General features: G+C 38.9%; 3 protein-coding genes across 4 annotated transcripts; 1 reads left to right on the top strand and 2 right to left on the bottom strand.

The window, feature by feature from the left end:
* Positions 1–170: 170 nt before the first annotated feature.
* LOC105393151 (putative leucine-rich repeat-containing protein DDB_G0290503) lies at positions 171–15,044 on the top strand. The gene is made up of 19 exons (XM_048622144.1): positions 171–443; positions 546–669; positions 868–1,074; positions 1,332–1,417; positions 1,711–1,867; positions 3,151–3,308; positions 6,916–6,965; positions 7,049–7,115; positions 7,483–7,650; positions 9,007–9,142; positions 9,552–9,657; positions 9,943–10,165; positions 10,458–10,637; positions 10,873–11,137; positions 11,363–11,473; positions 11,788–12,017; positions 12,111–12,626; positions 13,697–13,834; positions 14,393–15,044. The coding sequence occupies exons 1-19, from the start codon at positions 324–326 to the stop codon at positions 14,474–14,476; spliced, it is 3,126 nt and encodes a 1,041-aa protein (XP_048478101.1). The 5' UTR covers positions 171–323; the 3' UTR covers positions 14,477–15,044.
* A 1,378-nt stretch (positions 15,045–16,422) lies between these two features.
* On the bottom strand, positions 16,423–17,852 carry LOC105393177 (aminomethyltransferase, mitochondrial). Its single transcript, XM_038107109.2, has one exon. It carries the CDS (start codon positions 17,680–17,682, stop codon positions 16,444–16,446), a length of 1,239 nt encoding a protein of 412 aa, XP_037963037.2. The 5' UTR covers positions 17,683–17,852; the 3' UTR covers positions 16,423–16,443.
* A 474-nt stretch (positions 17,853–18,326) lies between these two features.
* LOC105393150 (COX assembly mitochondrial protein 2 homolog) lies at positions 18,327–19,345 on the bottom strand. 2 transcript variants are annotated; one of them, XM_038107112.2, is made up of 2 exons: positions 19,235–19,345; positions 18,327–19,062 (listed from the first exon to the last, which is right to left on the bottom strand). In XM_038107112.2, the coding sequence occupies exon 2, from the start codon at positions 18,871–18,873 to the stop codon at positions 18,346–18,348; it is 528 nt and encodes a 175-aa protein (XP_037963040.2). In that variant the 5' UTR covers positions 18,874–19,062; positions 19,235–19,345; the 3' UTR covers positions 18,327–18,345. The 2 variants fall into 2 exon arrangements, with proteins under 2 accessions (XP_037963040.2, XP_011563186.3); XM_011564884.3 differs by having other exon boundaries at positions 18,741–19,062; positions 19,147–19,340.
* Between the last annotated feature and the right edge of the window lie 597 nt (positions 19,346–19,942).

Genomic DNA, 19,942 nt, shown 5'->3' on the forward strand with positions numbered 1-19,942 from the left:
ATTTCTTGACCCGTTGACTATCATTAGTGAAGGGACTAATCGATTCGATTATTCAATCAAGCCGATTATGCTTACGGACAGCCTAATCTCGCTCGAGCCGCTCGCGTTCGGAAACGGAAACAATATTCACTTTAAAATAAAAGTGGTCTTTGTTCAATCATTTAAAATTTCTAAACGATATGTTTTTGTTGTCGTCAACGGTTGCTACGACGATAAATTTTCCAATTTTCGTTTATTTTATGTGGATAAAAGAGTAAAACTTGTTACTTTGTTTGTTTTGGAAACAAATACTTGAGATATATTACACGACTGAATGTTTCAACATGGAGGCTCCCGGCATGAGCTTGTTTCAAGGTGCTGGTAGCATACACATAAACAATAGTGCTCAAGACAGACTTGAAGAGCAAGAGGAATTGGAAGACCAGAAGCGGCGCAATGAAGAGGTATCTAACATTATTCAAAATATAAATAAAAACATCGTTGGTTATGGAAACAACTTTATAACCTAAAAACAGGAAAGTTACAAGTGGTTGTAATTTTTTCAGCTTCAACACAAACTGGCCAATGCATTTGATGATCTTGCGGACGATGACGAGGCCAGCTCCGTCAACAGCAGCGGCAACTTCACAATGGACGCAGGGCACCCCAATGCTGCTCAAAAGAAAGATTGTAAATAACATTTTCTAATGTTTCAACTTTCATTACAATAATATTAGGCTTAATTCAAATTAAACTAGTGTTTTGAATGAATTGAACCTCTCTCTGTATCAAAGAATTCCATCCACACACTAAAAGTCAATTACGAAAGCACATATTTATACAAAAATAGGAAAACATAAGTATTATTTATACCACCTTCATTTCCAGGTCAAAGACCAGGGTTGCCAACATACATAGAATCCCTGAACCACCTAAAAGAGGCCCACAATGCAGAGTCCCCCAAGCCATACTGTGAGACTCCCAAGAACCACCACTCTCCACTCATGATGCTTCAGGAAGAACCTGTGAAACTGAACTTCAGTCCCTACGGTGCCGGGGACGGACAAAACCACTACTGTCAACAGGAATTGAGAGGTTTGATTGAACATTTGCAGATAGAAATTATATGGACATGGTAAATTGCAATCTAGAACAATCTTTGGTGATTTTGCTGGATCTGGTAAGCATAAAAAACTCTGCCGGGTTAGACCTGACCAGATTGCAATCCCTATTACAATAATAAACCAAAAACATATTACCTGCACACTTATAACACTGTAAAGCCACTTATAGACCCTGATTTTCAATATAAAATGTTTTCCTAGTATATATTTCCATGTGTTATTTTCCAGGACATCTAAATGGTGGTCAAAACATGAATAACTATGAAGCCCGTCAAGAGTACATGAACAATGAACAGTTGAAACTAATGTATGAGGTAAGTACTGGACAACATACTTGAGTTACCCATAAGAAGTAAAAAGCCCCAACTATGGCTGGACTTTAGGTGCTTTAATTAGTATACTAACCAGACCATGTTGCTTCTTCTCTAAAGAGCTACACTCTTGTCGTTGTAGTTCTTGCCACCTCTATCTGTTTCACACAAGCAAATTTTTTCATCTTTTAATATGACACAACCTTTACCTTGCTTCACTCGGTCTACATAGCTTTTTCTTGGTCACAGCACCATTTAACCATTACCTTGTTAAACCCTTTCAACATCCTCCACAGATGAGGGTAAAAGAGTGCCAGCAACTAGCCTCTCAACTAGAAGAGCTGCGGTCTCAATCCGACGCGGAGACGGGGGCGCTGCGCGCGCGCCTCGCCGCCGCCGCCGCCGAGCGGGACCACGCGCATCTGCAGCTGCAGCAGGCGCATCATTTGTTAGGTGACTTACTCTGCATTAGTGTAATTTATTCCCTAGATGAAATGGATGTAAAGGACTCCTTCTAGACCGTCTTGAGCATACTGTTTGATAGGTTTCGTGACAAAAGCTGCAGTGTTGAGCAGCGTGGCACACAGAATAGATAGCTCATTCTGAACCGACAGCATTGCTCCTAAAAAAACAGCCCTATCATTAAATGAGCCTGCCATAATCTCCACACTTGGTAGATGGGTTAGATATATTTGTATGAGGTATACACACAACATCCTCACCCTGGGTGAAAGAGTGCCAGCAACTCGCCTCTCAACTAGAAGAGCCGCGGTCTCAATCCGACGCGGAGACAGGGGCGCTGCGCGCGCGCCTCGCAGCCGCCGCCGCCGAGCGGGACCACGCGCATCTGCAGCTGCAGCAGGCGCATCATTTGTTAGGTGTGTCACTCTGCATTAGCATAAATTATTTCCTAGATGGGATGGAGGGAATCTACTGTCTATGGCTACTGGTCTTGAGCTTCCTGTTTGATAGGTATGTATGTTTAGTCGTAATACCTGGCAATAGCCAGCCAATAGACAGCCTCGCAATAGCTTGCCACACAGCTAGTGATCTCATCGCTAACAGCAGAGTTTAACACCCTAAAGGACATTTATCTCATGTATCTCGGCAGTACAGTCACCAACCAAGGTGGGACGGACGAAGACGTTGCAGCAAGAATAAATAAGGCGAAAGCTGCCTTCGCACAACTAAGACCAGTGTGGGACTCCAACGTGCTCAAGTGTCGCGTGAAAATCTCCCTTTTCAACTCCGTCGTCAAATCGGTTCTGCTGTTCGGTTGTGAAACGTGGAGAGTGACTAAGGGATTGATGAACAAACTACAAGTGTTCGTCAACAAATCCCTGAGGTCGATCCTCCGCATCTTCTGGCCGAACACAATCCGGAACGTTGACCTGTGGAACGTGTGTAAGCAGACCTCCATCGAACAAGAAATCGCATTGCGAAAATGGAGATGGATTGGCCACACAATCAGAAAAGGAGCCGAGAGCAAAGCGAGCATTGCCTTCGAATGGAAACCGCCTGGCGGCCACCGCAGACGCGGTCGCCCCGTGCACACATGGCGGCGCACAGTGGACGGCGAGCGCAAGGCCTGAGCTGGACGGAAGCCAGAGCGTTGCTGAGGACAGAACGGCGTGGCGCACGCTTGTAAAGGTCCTCTGTACCACCGGGGTACCATAGGACAGCAACATCATTCCCAAAGGTACACTACTAACCCTTGTCTATTTCCATTTCCACAGCCTCCAGCAAACACAAGATGGTGGAGCTCGAGCAACAACTAACAACAGTCTCGGAGAAGCTCGCTGAGAACGAGCACGAGAAGGAACAGTTGAGGCTGGAGCTGCGGTCCACTAACATCAGCCTGCAAGAGGCTCAGCAGAGGCTGCATACTATGCAGGTGTGTGGATGACTTCTTTACATGATGTGACTTTTTAAAACTGTTCTTATATTATTTATATCTTCATCATAATCACCAGCCAGAATTGGGATTTGAAATCTAAATTGTGATGGCCCAAGTCTGACTTCATTAACCATATAATTTAATACGTATTAGCTTTCTTTGTTGATTTCTTTTAAATAAATAAATATTTTTTACTTTGTGCTATTGCCTAAAATCTTGAAACATCTACCTTTCATAATTATCTATCAAGGTATTTAAGGGTCTGCAATAGGGAATCGAGGGTTGGCATTGTCATAGAATTATGTAGTAAACGATGCTCTACAGCCTTGAAAAAAATCACACAGGTAGCCGAAGAGTCTAGCTAGGTGCTGAATCATTCGAATTTAAGTAAATGATTATGGATAACTGTAAAATAAATTCAGAATATCACGAAAAACTAGGAAATGATACTCCCGTATTGTAACAACTGTGTCGTAATTATAAAGAATTTTCACATGATTCTTATCAAATTATAAAGATAAATGCTTGGACTAGGCGCTAAATACCTTGTTTTTAAATAAACACACACCTATTTTGTGTAAATTAATAACAAACTTGAGCAATTTTTTTCCCTCAAATCTTCATACAAATATCTATGGCGGCTTTATGTGTTATAAAATCATAAACACAAGCGACGTTTGACTCAGTCGGCCGCTGGCCTCCAAAGAAGGGTCACGTCGGTTTAGGCAGCACTGACAGCTCGCGATCTTTTCGTGTACAGATACAAAATCACTGCACATTGGTTGTCATTGCACTTTTTCAACTTTTATGACACCAACATAATTTGATTTGAAATTGAGGAAGCATAATTCTTACACTATATTCAATACATTAAATTAAATTAGATAGTGGGCAATGTTCTCGCGTGACATTACAGTCTCGTAAAGTACCGATGAGGAGCTGGAATATAGCGAATGGATCTAAGTGATGACAAAACGTAGGAACATTAGATTAGGATTCAAAAACACAGTCTCATGGTGCTGGTTGAGGTATGGTCTCGTGAGGATCTGATGAGGGCAGTAACAAGGTGGTGACTGAATTTTATTTCAAAGATGTTAATAGCTAAAAGCATCGAGTTTGAGCTATTAAGTATGTTTTTCAGAGAGACAGAAAGATATTTTAGGTTTCCTCTGGAATAGTTAGGTTTACTGGGTTTACTAAATTCATTCGTAACGTAAAATTGACAATGACGGAATTTTTTCTATAGACAGTAGTTACTAAAAAAACCAACGATAGATGGTGTAATTTGCAGAAGTATCTATCTAGTCACCCTGTCACGGGGTGACTTCAGTTGGTAACTCAGAAAAAATACTATATGTTATTGCATCAATAATAAAAAAACAAGAAAATATTCAAAGTTTCCATCGTCGCACACAAATCACAAACTCATGCCTTGTTCTAGGAGCAGGGTCTACCCTAGTGCATTTCCATGACCACTTTTCACTTGTGTCCCACCGGTTTCAGTGCTCAGCGGAATAGCACCATTGACCATTATTATTCTGAGATATCATCACTTCTTATTCTGAGTTACCCAACATAAAAACACGCCATCTATTGAAATCATTTTTTATTTAGGATTTGTCTATGGTGTGGTCCCCAAATTTAAGGGTAAAAGCAAAATAATAATATTTTAACCTTTTTTATACCTATTATATTAAAAGACCTGTTCAACGATACCCTACCTACACCATCAAAATAACCGGAAAAAATATCAGCCCCAATTTACTTGTATGGGAGAGGGAGTACCCCAATATTTTTTGGGGTACTCCCCATATCTATGCAAAATATCAGCTTGATATCTTTACCCGTTTCTGAGAAAAAGGGCGGTGACAGACAGTCAGTCAGACAGACGGACAACAAAGAGGTCTGTTGCTTTTTTCCTTTTGAGGTAAGAAACCCTAAAAATAAAATAAAATATTATTCGGCTACCAAAAAATATACTTACAAACATACATACATACAATCGAATAATATTACACTCCTCCTTCGGCAGTCGGGTAAAAACAAGTGAGACAGGGGTTCATTCTGAACTTTTGTTCTACGAGTTTTAAAAATTAACAAAAAAAACCTTTTTCATAGAAACTTTGATGACACGTGACTTTTTACCATGGAAAACGAATATTTTTTTTCGCGAATTTGCAAAACTCGTAGAACAAAAGTTGTTCAGAATGACCCCTTGAGTCATCCCCTTTCGGCTTAGTATATCCTTAGTATCTACACTTTAATACCTGTAGTTACCTTTCTACAAGTAAGTAAATACTACATTTGTTTAGAAAGGTAATCGGGTTCCGAGGCGTGTTTTGAAACTATACAAGGCCAGAACGCAGAGGGTGGGACTGCTCACGTATAGTTTCAAATTAAAATGGTGCCATGATTTACTTGAAAGTATACAAGGCCATTACGCACTAATAGCGTATATTTTCAAGTAAGTTGGGCCAAAATTATGGCTTGAAAATATACTGCAGCCGTTACCACTGCGTACTAATTGTGTATATTTTCAAGTGCCAAGCGGCAATGGGAGCACTTGAAACTATACGTGATTAGTTACCAGCTAGTAGGTTTTTATATTTAATACCCATAGATAGACAGGGTAGGCTTGATGAAAAACTTGATGAAAAATATGTCTCTAATAGGTTTATAGGGTACCTAATACACTCACGAGCAATCAATAAGTCCAAGTTGCAAAATGTCAACACCAAATGACCCCAATTTTAAAAACATTTCATTTAGAATTTGATCAAAATTTACGTTTTTAGTTGGTTATAATAATATTTTGATGCGTTGTTAAATGTACTTTAATATTGCCGACGGCGCGGCGTCATTAAGCTAGTCTTTTTGGTTCAGGAGCTATCGTCACTGGAACTTTTTTATTTCTCGTGAGTGTAGTAGGTATTACTCTTAATTCATATAAATAATAAGATATTAGTATTCTTACTTGCAAGTATGATGGCTGTTAATATCAATTAAATTAGAGTTTGTTAATCTTTATTTATTAACTTTCTATAGGTATGACAGGCAGAACAAGTAAATTGTAGTCATGTACATTTACCGAAATAGTTAAGTAAATCAGAATCAGCATGTAGGTATAAATTATATGCGACAAGTACGCCAATCAAGCAATGTGCGTAATAGCAATGTATATTTTCAAGAACGATTCAGTAAATCCCAACTTGAAAGTATACGCGATTAGTACGCACAAACAGTGTATATTTTCAAGTAAAATACTATTTTTTTTCACTTGAAACTATACAGTGCTAGTACACTATGGGTGCGTTCTGGCCTTGTATAGTTTCAAAACACGCGGTTCCGAGTATGGAGAAAAGTGGCACCCCTATTAATTTCTACTCTTTCCTGGTGCTTACCAGTGTAATTAAAAATTATACTTACCCTCAAATCACTACTTGAAAATAATTGTCACTAAAGTTGGTGAGTAAAAGTTTATGACCCACTGTGCAAACTTACATGTGTGCGTGTCACTGCGTGTGCTGTGTGAAGAGCATTGAAAACCCAAATTTGGCGCGGCACGTCACCCTGTACCGGGCCTTAAAAGCGTGTTTTTCTACAGGTAGCCCACACACACGACACAGATGCATTGTTTAGAGAGCAACAGGACAGGTAATAAACGGATAGAAAATAAGTAAATTTTATTTTAAGATTCTACATCATTTTTTTTTCTATAATCATTGTTTTATTTTCAGACATAGAGAAGAAATCGATAGAATGCATAATGATCTGCAAAAGGCTAAAAATAGACTGGATGAAAAAGTAAGTAAGATTTTCTAACATAGCTAATACTCAAGCTCTTTAGTTCATAACATGACTCTATATGCATAAGCAATAATCCTTCTAAATAAGTATCAAGCTGTTCAGTCATGAAAATGCATAAAATCAAAGTTTTCCAATAACTGTAGCTTTAAAAGTTTTCCAAAAGTTTGATAAAAATATGATAAGCCTATGTGTTAATCCAGGGTGTCAGCTAATTCCATACCAAATTTTCATTAAAATCGGTTCAGCCGTTTTGACCTGAAGAAGTAACAAACATAGTACACCCTCACTTTCGCCTTTATAATATTAAGGAGGATTACAGCATATTCACAACACAGAGTATAACCTAACCTCAAAACCCCCACAGGAAAACGAGATAAAGTCCCTCGAGAAGCGCTGCAAAGAGCGCGAGAAGGAGAAAGAAGACATTCTCATAGAGAAGGGCGGCACCATCAACCGTCTCGCGCGCGAGCTGGAGGCGGCGCAGAGCCGGCTGGGCGGCCCGCCCGCCCGCGACCAGCTCAAGGAACTGGGCGTGAGTGGAGCATGTTGAATCCTAACTATCCTTACTAATATTATAAATGCGAAAGTAACTGTGTCTGTCTGTCTGTTACTCTTTCACGCCAAAACTACTAAACGGATTTGGATGAAATTTGGTATACATATGGTCTAGACCAGGGGTCGGCAAGTAGTTTTAGGTAGAGTCCGGATATTGGTCGCAAAATTTCAAAAGGTCCAGAAAAAAAAACTGATAATAATTAAGTAAGTACAGCTATTTATTACTAAAATTTGTGAGAAAAATTGCGTTAGCGGTCTTGAGCCATGTTTTTATAGTTTGGTTCTCGTGAAGAATTTTAGTTAATCTCAAACGATATTTGCTTTTCGAATTTTTTTGAAAAAGATGTTTGCAGATTGATTGTTTTCATTTCATGCGACGCCTTTGGAAATAACTTGGCAGCAAGGACTTTTGCTTGGCAGCCACATCTATCCATTCGGCGGCTGCATCAACTTCAAAGGGTGACTTAAGAAACAGAGATAGCTTGCCCATCTCTGCAAAGTCTTGGAACCTTGTGACGTATTCGTTGCTAAGATCGGCCAAAAATTTTGTAAACACTGCACTGTCTTCTTCAGAGTTCTCCTTATTATAATTATTATGGTTGACGGAGAAGCTATAAGTACCTATGAACAGAGCGCGCGCGGCGACTCGACGGCGCGGGCGGCGCGACAGCGCGATTTTTTTGATTGATATCGATGTTGTAAAACAGATTAATCAGATTAGGTAGGTGCTAAGTTAGATTGGTTCAAAATATTACGTATTTATTTATACTTGACATGCCTACATTACAATATTTGGCGGTCCGAGGTTCAACCTTTCGCGGTCCGCAAACGGACCGCGGTCCGCCTGTTGCCGACCGTTGGTCTAGACCCTGAGAAAGAACATAGGCTACTATTTATCCCGGAATTCCCACGGGAAAACTTTTTAAGGCGAAGCGAAGCTCGCGGGAACTGCTAGTATGTTATATAAAGTCATTCCTCCAAAACTTGCCTGGAAGACATCGCTTTTGTAACAAGACCGTATTTGGTGTAAAAATATAAATAACATTGTATTTTTTTTTCTTTTAACAACAAAGAAATATGGTTTTCTATTCAAGGGTATGCTCCAGTTTTGTTCGACCTAGTAAATTTGACAGCGAGTATATCGCCATCATTCAGACACATCCAAGATTAAATAACGCCGGCCGGCAATGGAATTCGAAACTTTAGTTGAAATATTCAGTGATATCAAGCAGATATTTGCCACGTTACCACTGCGTCTCTCATCCATTACCATCTTGTTAGTGATAAATGTTTTTTTATCATTAAGTAATTATTACATATTCTTCTATTCCAGTCGAAGCTAGAGCTAACAGCTCAAGAGCTGGTCCTGTGCCGCAAAAAGCTCGCCGCCACTCAGAAAGACTTCGAAGGCTGGCGCGCTGCCCTGCACCAGATACTGGCTGAAAGTCTACCGGATAACACTTACTTGGGTAAGGGATAGTGCCGCTGTAGGGATGAAATATTTTCTCTAATGTATATTTTAAATTTGGCATCATTCGGTGAAGGAAACCTACACATTATGTAGATTATACATAGATTCTACATGTGTACCCTTATTGAATTTTACTCATGCCATAACGGCGATACGGCTCGCGACCTAACACTAGAGTACAAATGCGTAAAGTGGATGATTGACATTACGTGACATTACGTAGTCATATTATGTATTTAATTATGTAAATATTCATGCATCATTCTTTATTCCCCTTTTCATAGTACACCCTATTTATAAATCAATGGCAATATGTAGGTAATGAGAAATTATTCATAATGGGAAATCTATAGTACTAATTTTTTGGAGATTGGAATCATGAAGTTTATTTGTTTGTTTGTGTTTAGGTGAGCCGCCGTCCCCCGGAAAGCTGTCCACGCTGAAAGAAATACTGAGTCGACAGAAACAGCAGCTACTGAAACTGAACTCACTTCAGGACGAAATTGCTAAAAGGTAGTCACTAATAATTATATACATAAAACATCCATTTATAATGTCTTACGATAATTTTAGTAAGATGTTTGTGATAGCGGAATTGTATTATTCGCATATCCTATATCGACAGCTGACTGACTGTACACAGGGAATAATATAACCCGTTCAGATAAAGATACAACATGTACATGGCTGACATATTCCTAAGTATCTCAAACAAATACCTACCTACCAAGTCCGAGTGTTCGATAAATTATAAAACTTATGTTTTGCTTACCCTTTCGATATTTACACTTCAAACAGAGACAAAAGATTGGAGCATCACCGCAAGCAAGAGTCGGAGCTGCGTTCCAAAATCGAAGAACAGAAAGGTGTGGAGATGCAACTGACGTCGCGCCTGGCTGTGTTGCAAAATAAGCTCGAGCTGTTGAACAGTAACTCGGACAGTGAACTACTGGACTCGTATAAACAACAGAGCGAACGACTTGAACGAGAGCTGGAAGAGTGTAGGGCTGAGTGTAAAAATGTGAGTAGTTTTATGTGCTTATTTCTTTTGAATCTGGAAGACTTTCAGATGTTATAAAGCGCACAGATAAATAATCCATATAAAAATGGCGTACTTGCCCACCCTGCTCTGATATTATAATTTTTAGTAGCTTCCGCTATTATTATTTTTAGTTTAGTGCGATATAATATCAGAAGATATGCCTAAGATATGTAACCTTCCGGTAGGTTACTTTATTCAAGGTCACGATATTATGACCCACTTGTTTATTCTTACCAGTTTTAAAAATATATAAAACTATTTATATTTTCAGTTGGACCTGAAAAACACAGAGCTAGAGCTAGAATACGATAAGCTGAAGTCTGAAAAGGGCGGTCGAGCCACATTAGTACAAGAAGCCAATGCAGATTTGTTGAAGGAACTAGAACGGTGTAGCACACAGCTCAAAGAGGTTCTCAAAGAAAACAGCGAGCTTAAAAGCCTTTATTTACAGGTGAGAAGAGTTATATTTTTATGTGTAATGTGTATTTAATCTGTGGCATAATAAAGATGCTGGTTGGAAGAGGAAGGCTTATAATAGTGTTGTGGTGCTCCTTGGGAGACACACATTCAGCTATCTGTTTAGAGAACTGTGACTAACTATGGCTGACAATGATGACTCTAATTAATAAATTAACTCTTACTTTTATCTTATCAAGTCTAAACAAACAACATTTATCCCAAACCAGGCGTGCAGCAATCGCGACGCAGTGTCCAGAGAAATCAAAGACATACAACTGAAAGTGCAGAAAGAGAAAGAAGTATACAAAGCCCAAGAGAAAGACTACGTAGAAAGATTAGAGAAAGAGAAACAACAAGTTGAGAGGGTGACTGGCGACCTCTCGAGTTGTAAACATGAACTAGAAAGAGCTAATAAGAGGATTCAAGAGTTGCAGAGGGAATTTAATGAGAAACAAAAGGAGTTTTCTAATAAGTTAAATAAGTATTTGGAAGGTGAGTTTATTATATTTTTGTCTCGATAATCTATAACATCCAATTTGAAGTGAATGTTAAATTATAGTGGAAACCGAAGGACCGCTTTTTATCAAAGCTCATACATTCTCATAGATCATTTTTATATTTCCTCAATGACGACAAATACCTTTATGTCCTATTTAGAGGCAAAAACACCCTGGGGCTTTATATAATATCCGTCAGTCTAAAATGTCTATTTTCTAGATGAAAAGAGCTCAATTCGTCGGGAGCTGGAATCCTGCGCGCAGTGTGAAAAGCATTTGAATGCGATCCGGAGTTTAGAGGAACAAATCAACAAGTGCAAAGTTAAATTAGGTAAGTATCTAATTTTTATTGCTATAGCAAAAAAAAGGAATATTATTTTATAATCATTCATTCAATCCTTCCTGAGGTACTTAGGTACTGGTTCTACAGGTTTTGCAAAAATGGTATACTAAGCCGAAACCTACGTGTGCAGCCTTAGGTAGGCTGCACAAGCGAATTTTAACTTTCTGCTTTTATTTTTGGGCTTAGATTAGATATCATGCTGCACATATTTGTTTCGGCTTAGTATATCCTTTTTGCCACACCCTGTATAGTCTGTGATTATGCATTTGTCATTTCTTTAATTTTTTTGATACCATTTTTAGCGACACAAGAAAGCAACGAGGAGCTTATGCAAGAGTTAAAGAACAAAGCGGAATTCTTCCAAAAGTACATAATGGAAAGATTTCAAAAGCTGCAAGAACAACGGAATGTATCAACTAATACGGAACCCACTGCAACAGAAGTCATAGTCAATGGGCATGCTCACAACAGCTCAGTGGAAAAGGAACCTAGTGATGTAGAGGATAAGGATGAAGGCGATTTAACTTCTAAGGTAGGTCTTGAAGGTGTAAATAAAGAACTATTATTGGTTAGACATGGCATTAACGGTAATGTTTGTGTATTTATATTCACGTTATGTTTACAGACCAGCCTAATGATGAAAGAGAAAGAAATCCGCGACCAAATAGCGCAAAAATACACGCTCGAAATCAAAACACTAGAAATGAACTGCACGAAAAGACTGAAAGAAATGGAGAACGAACACATCAACTCAATAAGCAAACTGAAACAGTTGCTAGAAAAAAAAGCTCAAGAAGTGGAATCATTGAAGAACTTCATTCTAGCCGAACGTTCGAAAGTAGGGGAAATACTCAATTCGAAAGAAAACGAAATATCTGATCTCATAAAGGACCACAATTCTTTGCAATCTGAATATCAGCAACTAAAAGACAAAGCGGGTGTTTTGAAGGACAGATATCAGGAGAAATTAAAAGGCATAGATGATAAATATAAGAGCGAAAGAGAAGGTTATAGGAAGGCGATGGCTGAATGGGAGAAAGAGAAGGAAACATTGAGTAGCAGGTTGACCCAATTGGATGCTGAATATCAAGTGCTGAAGGCGAAATATAAGAATGCCAAGAAGACAGCTTTCATGTATAAGGTGAGAAGCAAACTTTAATAACTTATGCTGTAAATTTATAGCCTCAACAGAGATCATCCTCATATAATAAAAAATATATATAAATATATAAAATATATATATATATATGTGGGTATGTACCTCTCACACACGGCCATCCGACCCCAAGCTAGACAGGATCTGTGTTATGGGTGTCGGACAGCTGATATATCTACACAAAGACATAGATAGATAGATACTAAATATAAATATCAACACCCAAGACCCGAGTACAAATATCTGTCTTTAAACAAATATCTGCCCCAGCCGGGAATCGAACCCGGGACCTTCAGAATAGCAATCAGGGCCACTAACCACTACACCATTCAGCCGTCAAATACATTGTATCCCCTTAAAATATCTGATGAAAATTTAAATTTATAACCTAACCTAACCGTTGTGGCTATACAAGTTGGAATTTTATCAGAGTGAACCTCCTGAATGCTGAAAACCTTTCCTTAGGTGACCATCATCCATCAATCCATCATGCTTACCATCTACAGAAGGGCTAGTAAGGGGCTCTTTTAAGACGTGTCAAAAGTTTTGCATCGCGCTCACTCACATCGAGAGCGAGGCCCAGTTCTGGGCATGTATTATTTAGCGACTTTGTTCATTTGTCGTCGACACGATAAGAAGAAGAAGAAGCGAGGCGACAGAAAACTTTTGTCACGTCTTAATAGCGCCCCGTGCTACAGGGCCTGCTGTCACCTCTTCAGGACTCTTCTTCTTCATAGCCTTTTCCTTATTTATTATAAATTCTTTATTGCACATAAAAACATTGTACAAAACCGAACTTAATGCTAGTAGCATTCTCTACCAGTTAACCTTTGGTGATGTCGAGAAAGTGGTTGGTAGTGCGATAGGCTGAGATGAGAGAAGTTTATCTACTTAAATCGAGACACAGAGATATACTTACTTATACATGATAACTATACAAATTATATACCTACATATATAAATATATTCCTACTATAAATTATTTAGTGTCGGCTTTGTGCGTCATGTCACGTCATTTTACCAAATCATATCCTAATTGTACGTAAACTCGTCAGGACTACGTGGAGAAGAAAGACGAGCACGTGACAGCGGAACTCAGCCGCATCCAGCGCGAATACTCCGCCATCTTCCTGAAGATGGAGAGCCGCATGCAGCTGCTGGCGAGCGCGCGCCGCGACCAGCACACCGGCGACGTGAGTGGTGTACTTTGTAGAATATAATTAATTAATTAAATTCATTTATTTCAGATAACTTGATATAAGAATATAGCATGAGCCCCTGGCTCAAAAAGGCTAGATGCCAGGGCCACAAAAAAACTGGCAAATGCCACATGACAGCTGTCATAGGCGCGATTTAGTGATGTATTGTTCTATTGGCGATCGACTGTTGATGAACCGTTCAGAATCTGTCAATTTGAGTATCTCAGATTAAAAAAACACTCACGAGCAATGAAATATGTCCAGTGACGTATTTTCCATTGCTCGTGAGTGTATTTTCTTATTCAGTCGGCCACTGTTAGGAGATAGCTAAACACAGCTATAGCATACCTAGCACGGACCGCAAGACGTAGACGACAAGACATGGCAAACTCGTTCACAATGAACTTTTGCCAGTTATACGTATACTACCAACCACACACACACAAACATCGTATAACCACAGACATCGTGACTACCTAAGCTACGCTCTAGGGTTTGGAAATACATAGTTACATGATGAACCAGTCGTGATTTTTAAACTCTTGTTTTCAGTACTCAGAAATGCTCAAAAGGCTGCAGAATGAAATCAGTGCTCTGGCGCAGTCCAAGTATGAAGAAACTCCAGTGCAGAGGTAGTGAACCGTCAAGTATACAAGTTGTCTAAAGGTCAGTATGAAGACTGTCCCTTTAGATATACAAAATAGTTGATGAAGCTACAGGGAAGTTTGAATGATGTTTCATATATTTAATGTAAAAAGTTTGAGGTCATGAAATAACCCAATGAGTTAAACCAGTTCTATTTTTATGACAGTCGTTTTTAGTTGTATTTGGATGATACATTCCTTTTAAATAATTTATTATGCTCCAGCTATACATATTATATAAAATGGTACTCTTTTTGGAATAGCGGGTATATTCCAGTAAAAATAAGAGATAACTAACCTGGATTATCATTTACGATAGAAATGGCAGAGCTTACGTAAGGGCGCTTTCTTGTTTTAACTCAAGTTAAATAAAGATAAAACGTTAAAATAACATTTACAGAAGTCGGATGCCGTTTTTTTAGCTTATTCTTTAGATCTCAATTACTAATGTCTCTCTATACTGCCTCTTATGTAATGTCGTACCTTATATTATGTTACTCTATTGTAAATACCTAATACTTACTTGGTTATACATTAGTTTATTATTGGGACCAACCACAGTGTACAGTTCTCCCATATTAATAATGCGCATGCAAATCTTCGCAAACTGTCGTATTCCCGGAAACACCCGAATCATTGAATCGTGAGAGCACTTGCATTTTGATCCTTGTTCGAAAGAAATAGTAGTCAATATCGTGTGACACATATCGAAAACAATTTGGGCGGTCGGTGGCTGTCACCGATCAGTCAAGGGTCTCAAGGTCAAGATCAATATTACTTTTGTGGAATTATAAAGAGCTGCAGTTACACATCGTTCTTGTTATTTTTTTCAAATGTGAATTTAATTTCAACTTTAATTATTTTTGACGATGCCATATTATGAGGCACATTTAAGAATAAAATATACGTCACATTGATTGACTTCACTTTGCCAATAAAGCCACACCCAAAAGACAAAGTTTGTAATTGTAATATTATTGTGAATGATCAGCGCTGTAAATACTTTTGAACTGAGATTTTAATGTAAACATTTTTATTTATGTGAAATAATCAGTGCTGTAAATACTTTTGAACTGAGATTTAAAAATTTTAATATAAACCTGTGTTTGAAATCCATTTCTCCTTATAATATAAACCTTGTGTTATTCAAACCTTCTTTCATCCATCTTTACATCAGCTTCAGTAAGACACTTGAAAAGTACCTACTGTAACATTTTCGAAGTAAATTTTAATATTATGGAATATTATGAATTATCGAATCAAATTTCGTTACTGATAAATCAATTATCTCTTTTAGCACCAATTACATAATTCTACTAAAATTTCATGAAGAAAATGCACTTAACCCCTCTAAATACATAATAGTTTTCTAACGCTCGGGAATACGACCGTTGCCGAACAATGACGAAGATTTCTATGTGCATTATCAATTTTGGGGAACTGTACTTACTTATTTAATTGGTATTTGTAAGACGAATTTGATGTTTGGAATTTGCGAAAGAATGTGTTTTAACGAAAGTATATTTTGTACATAAGCTTAGTGATGTTAAATTATAGTGAATGAAGTTGTCAATTTGAGCGCATTAGAAGTGTGTCTTTGTGAAATACATTAAAAAAAATTGCCTTACTTACAAAATTCCGTGCATCTAATGCGAAAGATAACCTGTGATAGTTAAGTACACATAGAAATATGACAGTATTAGTATTAACATAAGTGCCAAAATGCATCGTACATTCCCTTTCATTCCGCTCACGAATTTATCTACATTGTTTTGTACAAACAGACTTGTTTTCCAATAAAATTCAGTTGCTCAATTTGTTATCGAATTAGGTAGTTAATCTTAATTTTGATGTTATAATTAGTGTTAATATGTCGTACATGTATTGTTATAATGCCTATTACGTTTAATTTAAATGAGTGTAAATAAAACGAATATATTTTTAGACAACTCTATTTTTTCACTTCTTTACATAGTATTTAGCGGGGACGAACGGCATTTTAGCTACAGTGCATGGTACATCTTTGCCCCGTATGTTGACTAGCAACTCCGTGCCTACTTTCTTGAGTTTCTCCGCCACATACCCCATACCCACGTTGCCACCTAAAGACGGACTCGGGCATCCGCTGGTCACTTGTCCAATCACCTCAGCTGTCTTCGCGTCTTTAAGAACAGCATCCTTCCTCGCTGGTGCTCCATTTTCAATGCGGATGCCAACCCGTCTCTTGGCCACTCCCTCCTTGATTTGCCGCAAAATGATGTCAGCTCCCGGGAAGTTGGCTTCTCCGCGCCGTCTCTTAGCAACGAGCCACGTCAGAGCGGCTTCGACTGGCGTGACTGCCTCATCGATGTCGTTCCCGTACAGGCACAACCCAGCTTCTAAACGCAGCGAATCCCTTGCGCCCAAACCTGCCAGTTTAACATCAGGAGATTGAAGTAGAGCTTCAGTTACATGTTCAGCTTTATCAGCAGGAATGGAGATCTCGACGCCATCTTCTCCAGTGTAGCCGCAGCGCGTCACCCGACAGTCCTTCACTCCGGCCACGGAACCGACGCGTGACGTCATGAACCACTGCTCCTTCAAATCTATATCAGTCAAGCCCTGCAGACTGGCCACCCCTTTCGGCCCTTGCAAAGCGATCAGCGCGCGCTCGCTACAGTCCCAGAATTCCACGTCGACGTCCTTGCCGCCTTTCTTGAACCTTTCAGAGGTTTCCTTCATATGCTGCTTGTCGACATCCAAGCGTCCTGCGTTCGAGACGATATACAAGGCTTCGGAGTTGACCCTCGTCACGATTAAATCGTCGATGATGCCTCCTTTCTCGTTTAAGAAGACGGTGAGAGAGCTGGACCCGTCCGGCATGTTCTTCAGGTCTACGGGGCAGATGGACTCGAACCAAGCGATGCAGTCCTTCCCCCGCACCCTGGTCTGTAGCATGTGGGAGACATCGAAGATGGACGCGCTAGACCGCGTGTGGACATGCGATGCAGAAACCCCAAGATCAGAATACTGCACCGGGAGAAGGAAACCGGCGAAGTCCACCACTTTACCACCGTATTTCAAGTGCAAGTCGTATAGCGGCGTCTTGACTGCTTTCTTGTGTCCATGGCTGGATAGTCGGATTTGAGTTGCAGCTGGCACGTTGTGCGTAAATAGCTTAGGGGCGAAGAGGATTCTTGATATGTTTTTTGTAGTCATCTTGGAGTGTGTTGTCAGAAATCACTACACTGTACGGGCTACTTAGAGACACTGTTGATAAGGTTTGAACATAACTTTGTTATCAGTTAGGTGTAACGAGTGGGGGTCAGAAAGTCATTTTGCTGGGGCAATATTTACTCTTCATTATAACATGGTAATTTCATAATGTAAAGTTTAGGCTATCACTATCCATTATTTGTTCGTAAACAAAGCACGGTAAGTACCTATGTGTTGTGAGTTGATATATTTTACTATTCATTTGCTGCCTAAATATTGTCAAGACATCTGTGTTTTAGATTACATATATAACATGAACAGAATGTAAATACACATACATATGTAAAATGTCCATCTAAATAATTAACAAGTTAATTAACTCCATGAATTGGACAGCACCTGGATGACAAATGGCCATAGCAGAGCTGTTTTCTATTGTTTTACAGGTGCATGTTATTTATAATATTCTAGTCTATGCATGTTATATGGAAGCATTCACTGTACTTGAGGCACTAATACTACACAATACAGTCATGATGTACCTAATAGTTTCCGTAATTAACACAGTTTATTCAAAATATGATGGACCATATATTATTAATTGAATTTGTAAATTATTCTGAGGAGACAAAAATAATAAGTTGAACTATAGCTAAAAATATTTATTCATTTAACATTATTCTTTACAGCTTCATCATACTCTTCTGGTGTTAATAACTCATTCTTTGTGGCTTCAGAGTTGGCAATACTGGACAGCATGATGGCAATAAAACCATCGGAATCTGGATATTCTTTAAGTAACTCGGGCTTTTCAACTAGAACTTCATTCACTTCAATAAGACTTCCCTTCATTCCACAAGGAACATTGAAGCCAGTGCCATCTTCATATTCTACTCTACAGATAACAGACTGAGGTGATAAATGCTGGCCTCCCTTTTTTCCTTTTCCTTTCACGGAGTTGCTCAGTCGGTCAACCTTACCACTACTGAAATTGATCTTATACTTTCCCGATTTCTTGAAGAAGAAGTGTGATGGGGCGAGACTTACAAGTGTTATGCGATTGGAGTGGAACATTAACATAATATCATTGTTTTCTATTCCCGCCGCATTGACTATGTAGCGTTTACTGAAATATCTGTCTGTGAATGTCTTATAACTATTGAGGTCAACTGATTCAAGTATATCTAGCGACATTTTGTGTTATTAGTTGCTCTAGGACTGCGACTGTTGTTCAGATGCTAGAATTCTTGCTCTTATCTCAGCTCGTTTTTTCCTAGAATCTTCCAAATTCGCTTTCTGACGCCGAAGTCTTTCTCCTTTCAAACACCTCCTCATCAAAGTGTCCTCATCGTTACAGTATCCAAAGAACTTCAGGAATGAATGCTGTAATGGAAATTAACATGTTCAATATTTTTATCTCAGTATTTTTCGACAATATTATGCAATTTGTCGCTCCCAAAATATTACCTCTGAATGACAGTCCATCAACTTTTTAATGAGAACATTACATTCATCGGTGTGTAAATGAGCTGATAAATCCGTATGCATCACTTACAATTGTAACTATTACAAAATAAGCCTGAAATTCTTGAAAATGCTCACAAAATGCAAAATCCACACAGTTTCACAAAATATCGCGAGGGAATCAAATGTCAATGTCATGTCATGTCATACGTCAATGTCATGCTGCATTTTGACGTTACGAATGTTGCGTTCGGAAATAAATTTCTTATGGTGCCGCGAGACTCTTTAAATATTAGTTATATTTTTGTTGAACTTTTTGTGTTTTAATATGTTACTGTAGCTTACTAAACACTAAGTTAAACCCTATTACTCCTTACCCCGAGTAGAATGACGATTAGGCTGGTCTGAGCGTGGATTTAGGTCGCTTCAGTAAACTATGGTATGAGCTGGTCGACCAGGTCGCCTTGAACCGCCCTGGGGTTTCCTGGAGGCGGTCCATAGTCAGTAAGGCCCAAGAGAAAGGGATGTCGTGGCCAGAGCTCAACTTGCTGGCCACGGACAGAGAAGGATGGAAGGGCCTGGTATCAGCCCCAGACTCCTCGGAGGAGTAGCGGGATTGAAGAAGAAGAAGTACCTAAACTATGAAGATTCTCAGGGTTACTCTGACGGTGCTTTGAAGGATCGCATCAGAGATGTGGTGATTCGTTAGAGGACTTAAATGCCGATAAATGAAAAACTAATTAAGATGTTAGATATCAGGAAAATGAAAGGCAATTTATTTTTTTAATTTATTACTTAA

This window comes from Plutella xylostella, chromosome 7 (assembly GCF_932276165.1).
Source record: "Plutella xylostella chromosome 7, ilPluXylo3.1, whole genome shotgun sequence".
Lineage (NCBI taxonomy): Eukaryota > Metazoa > Arthropoda > Insecta > Lepidoptera > Plutellidae > Plutella > Plutella xylostella.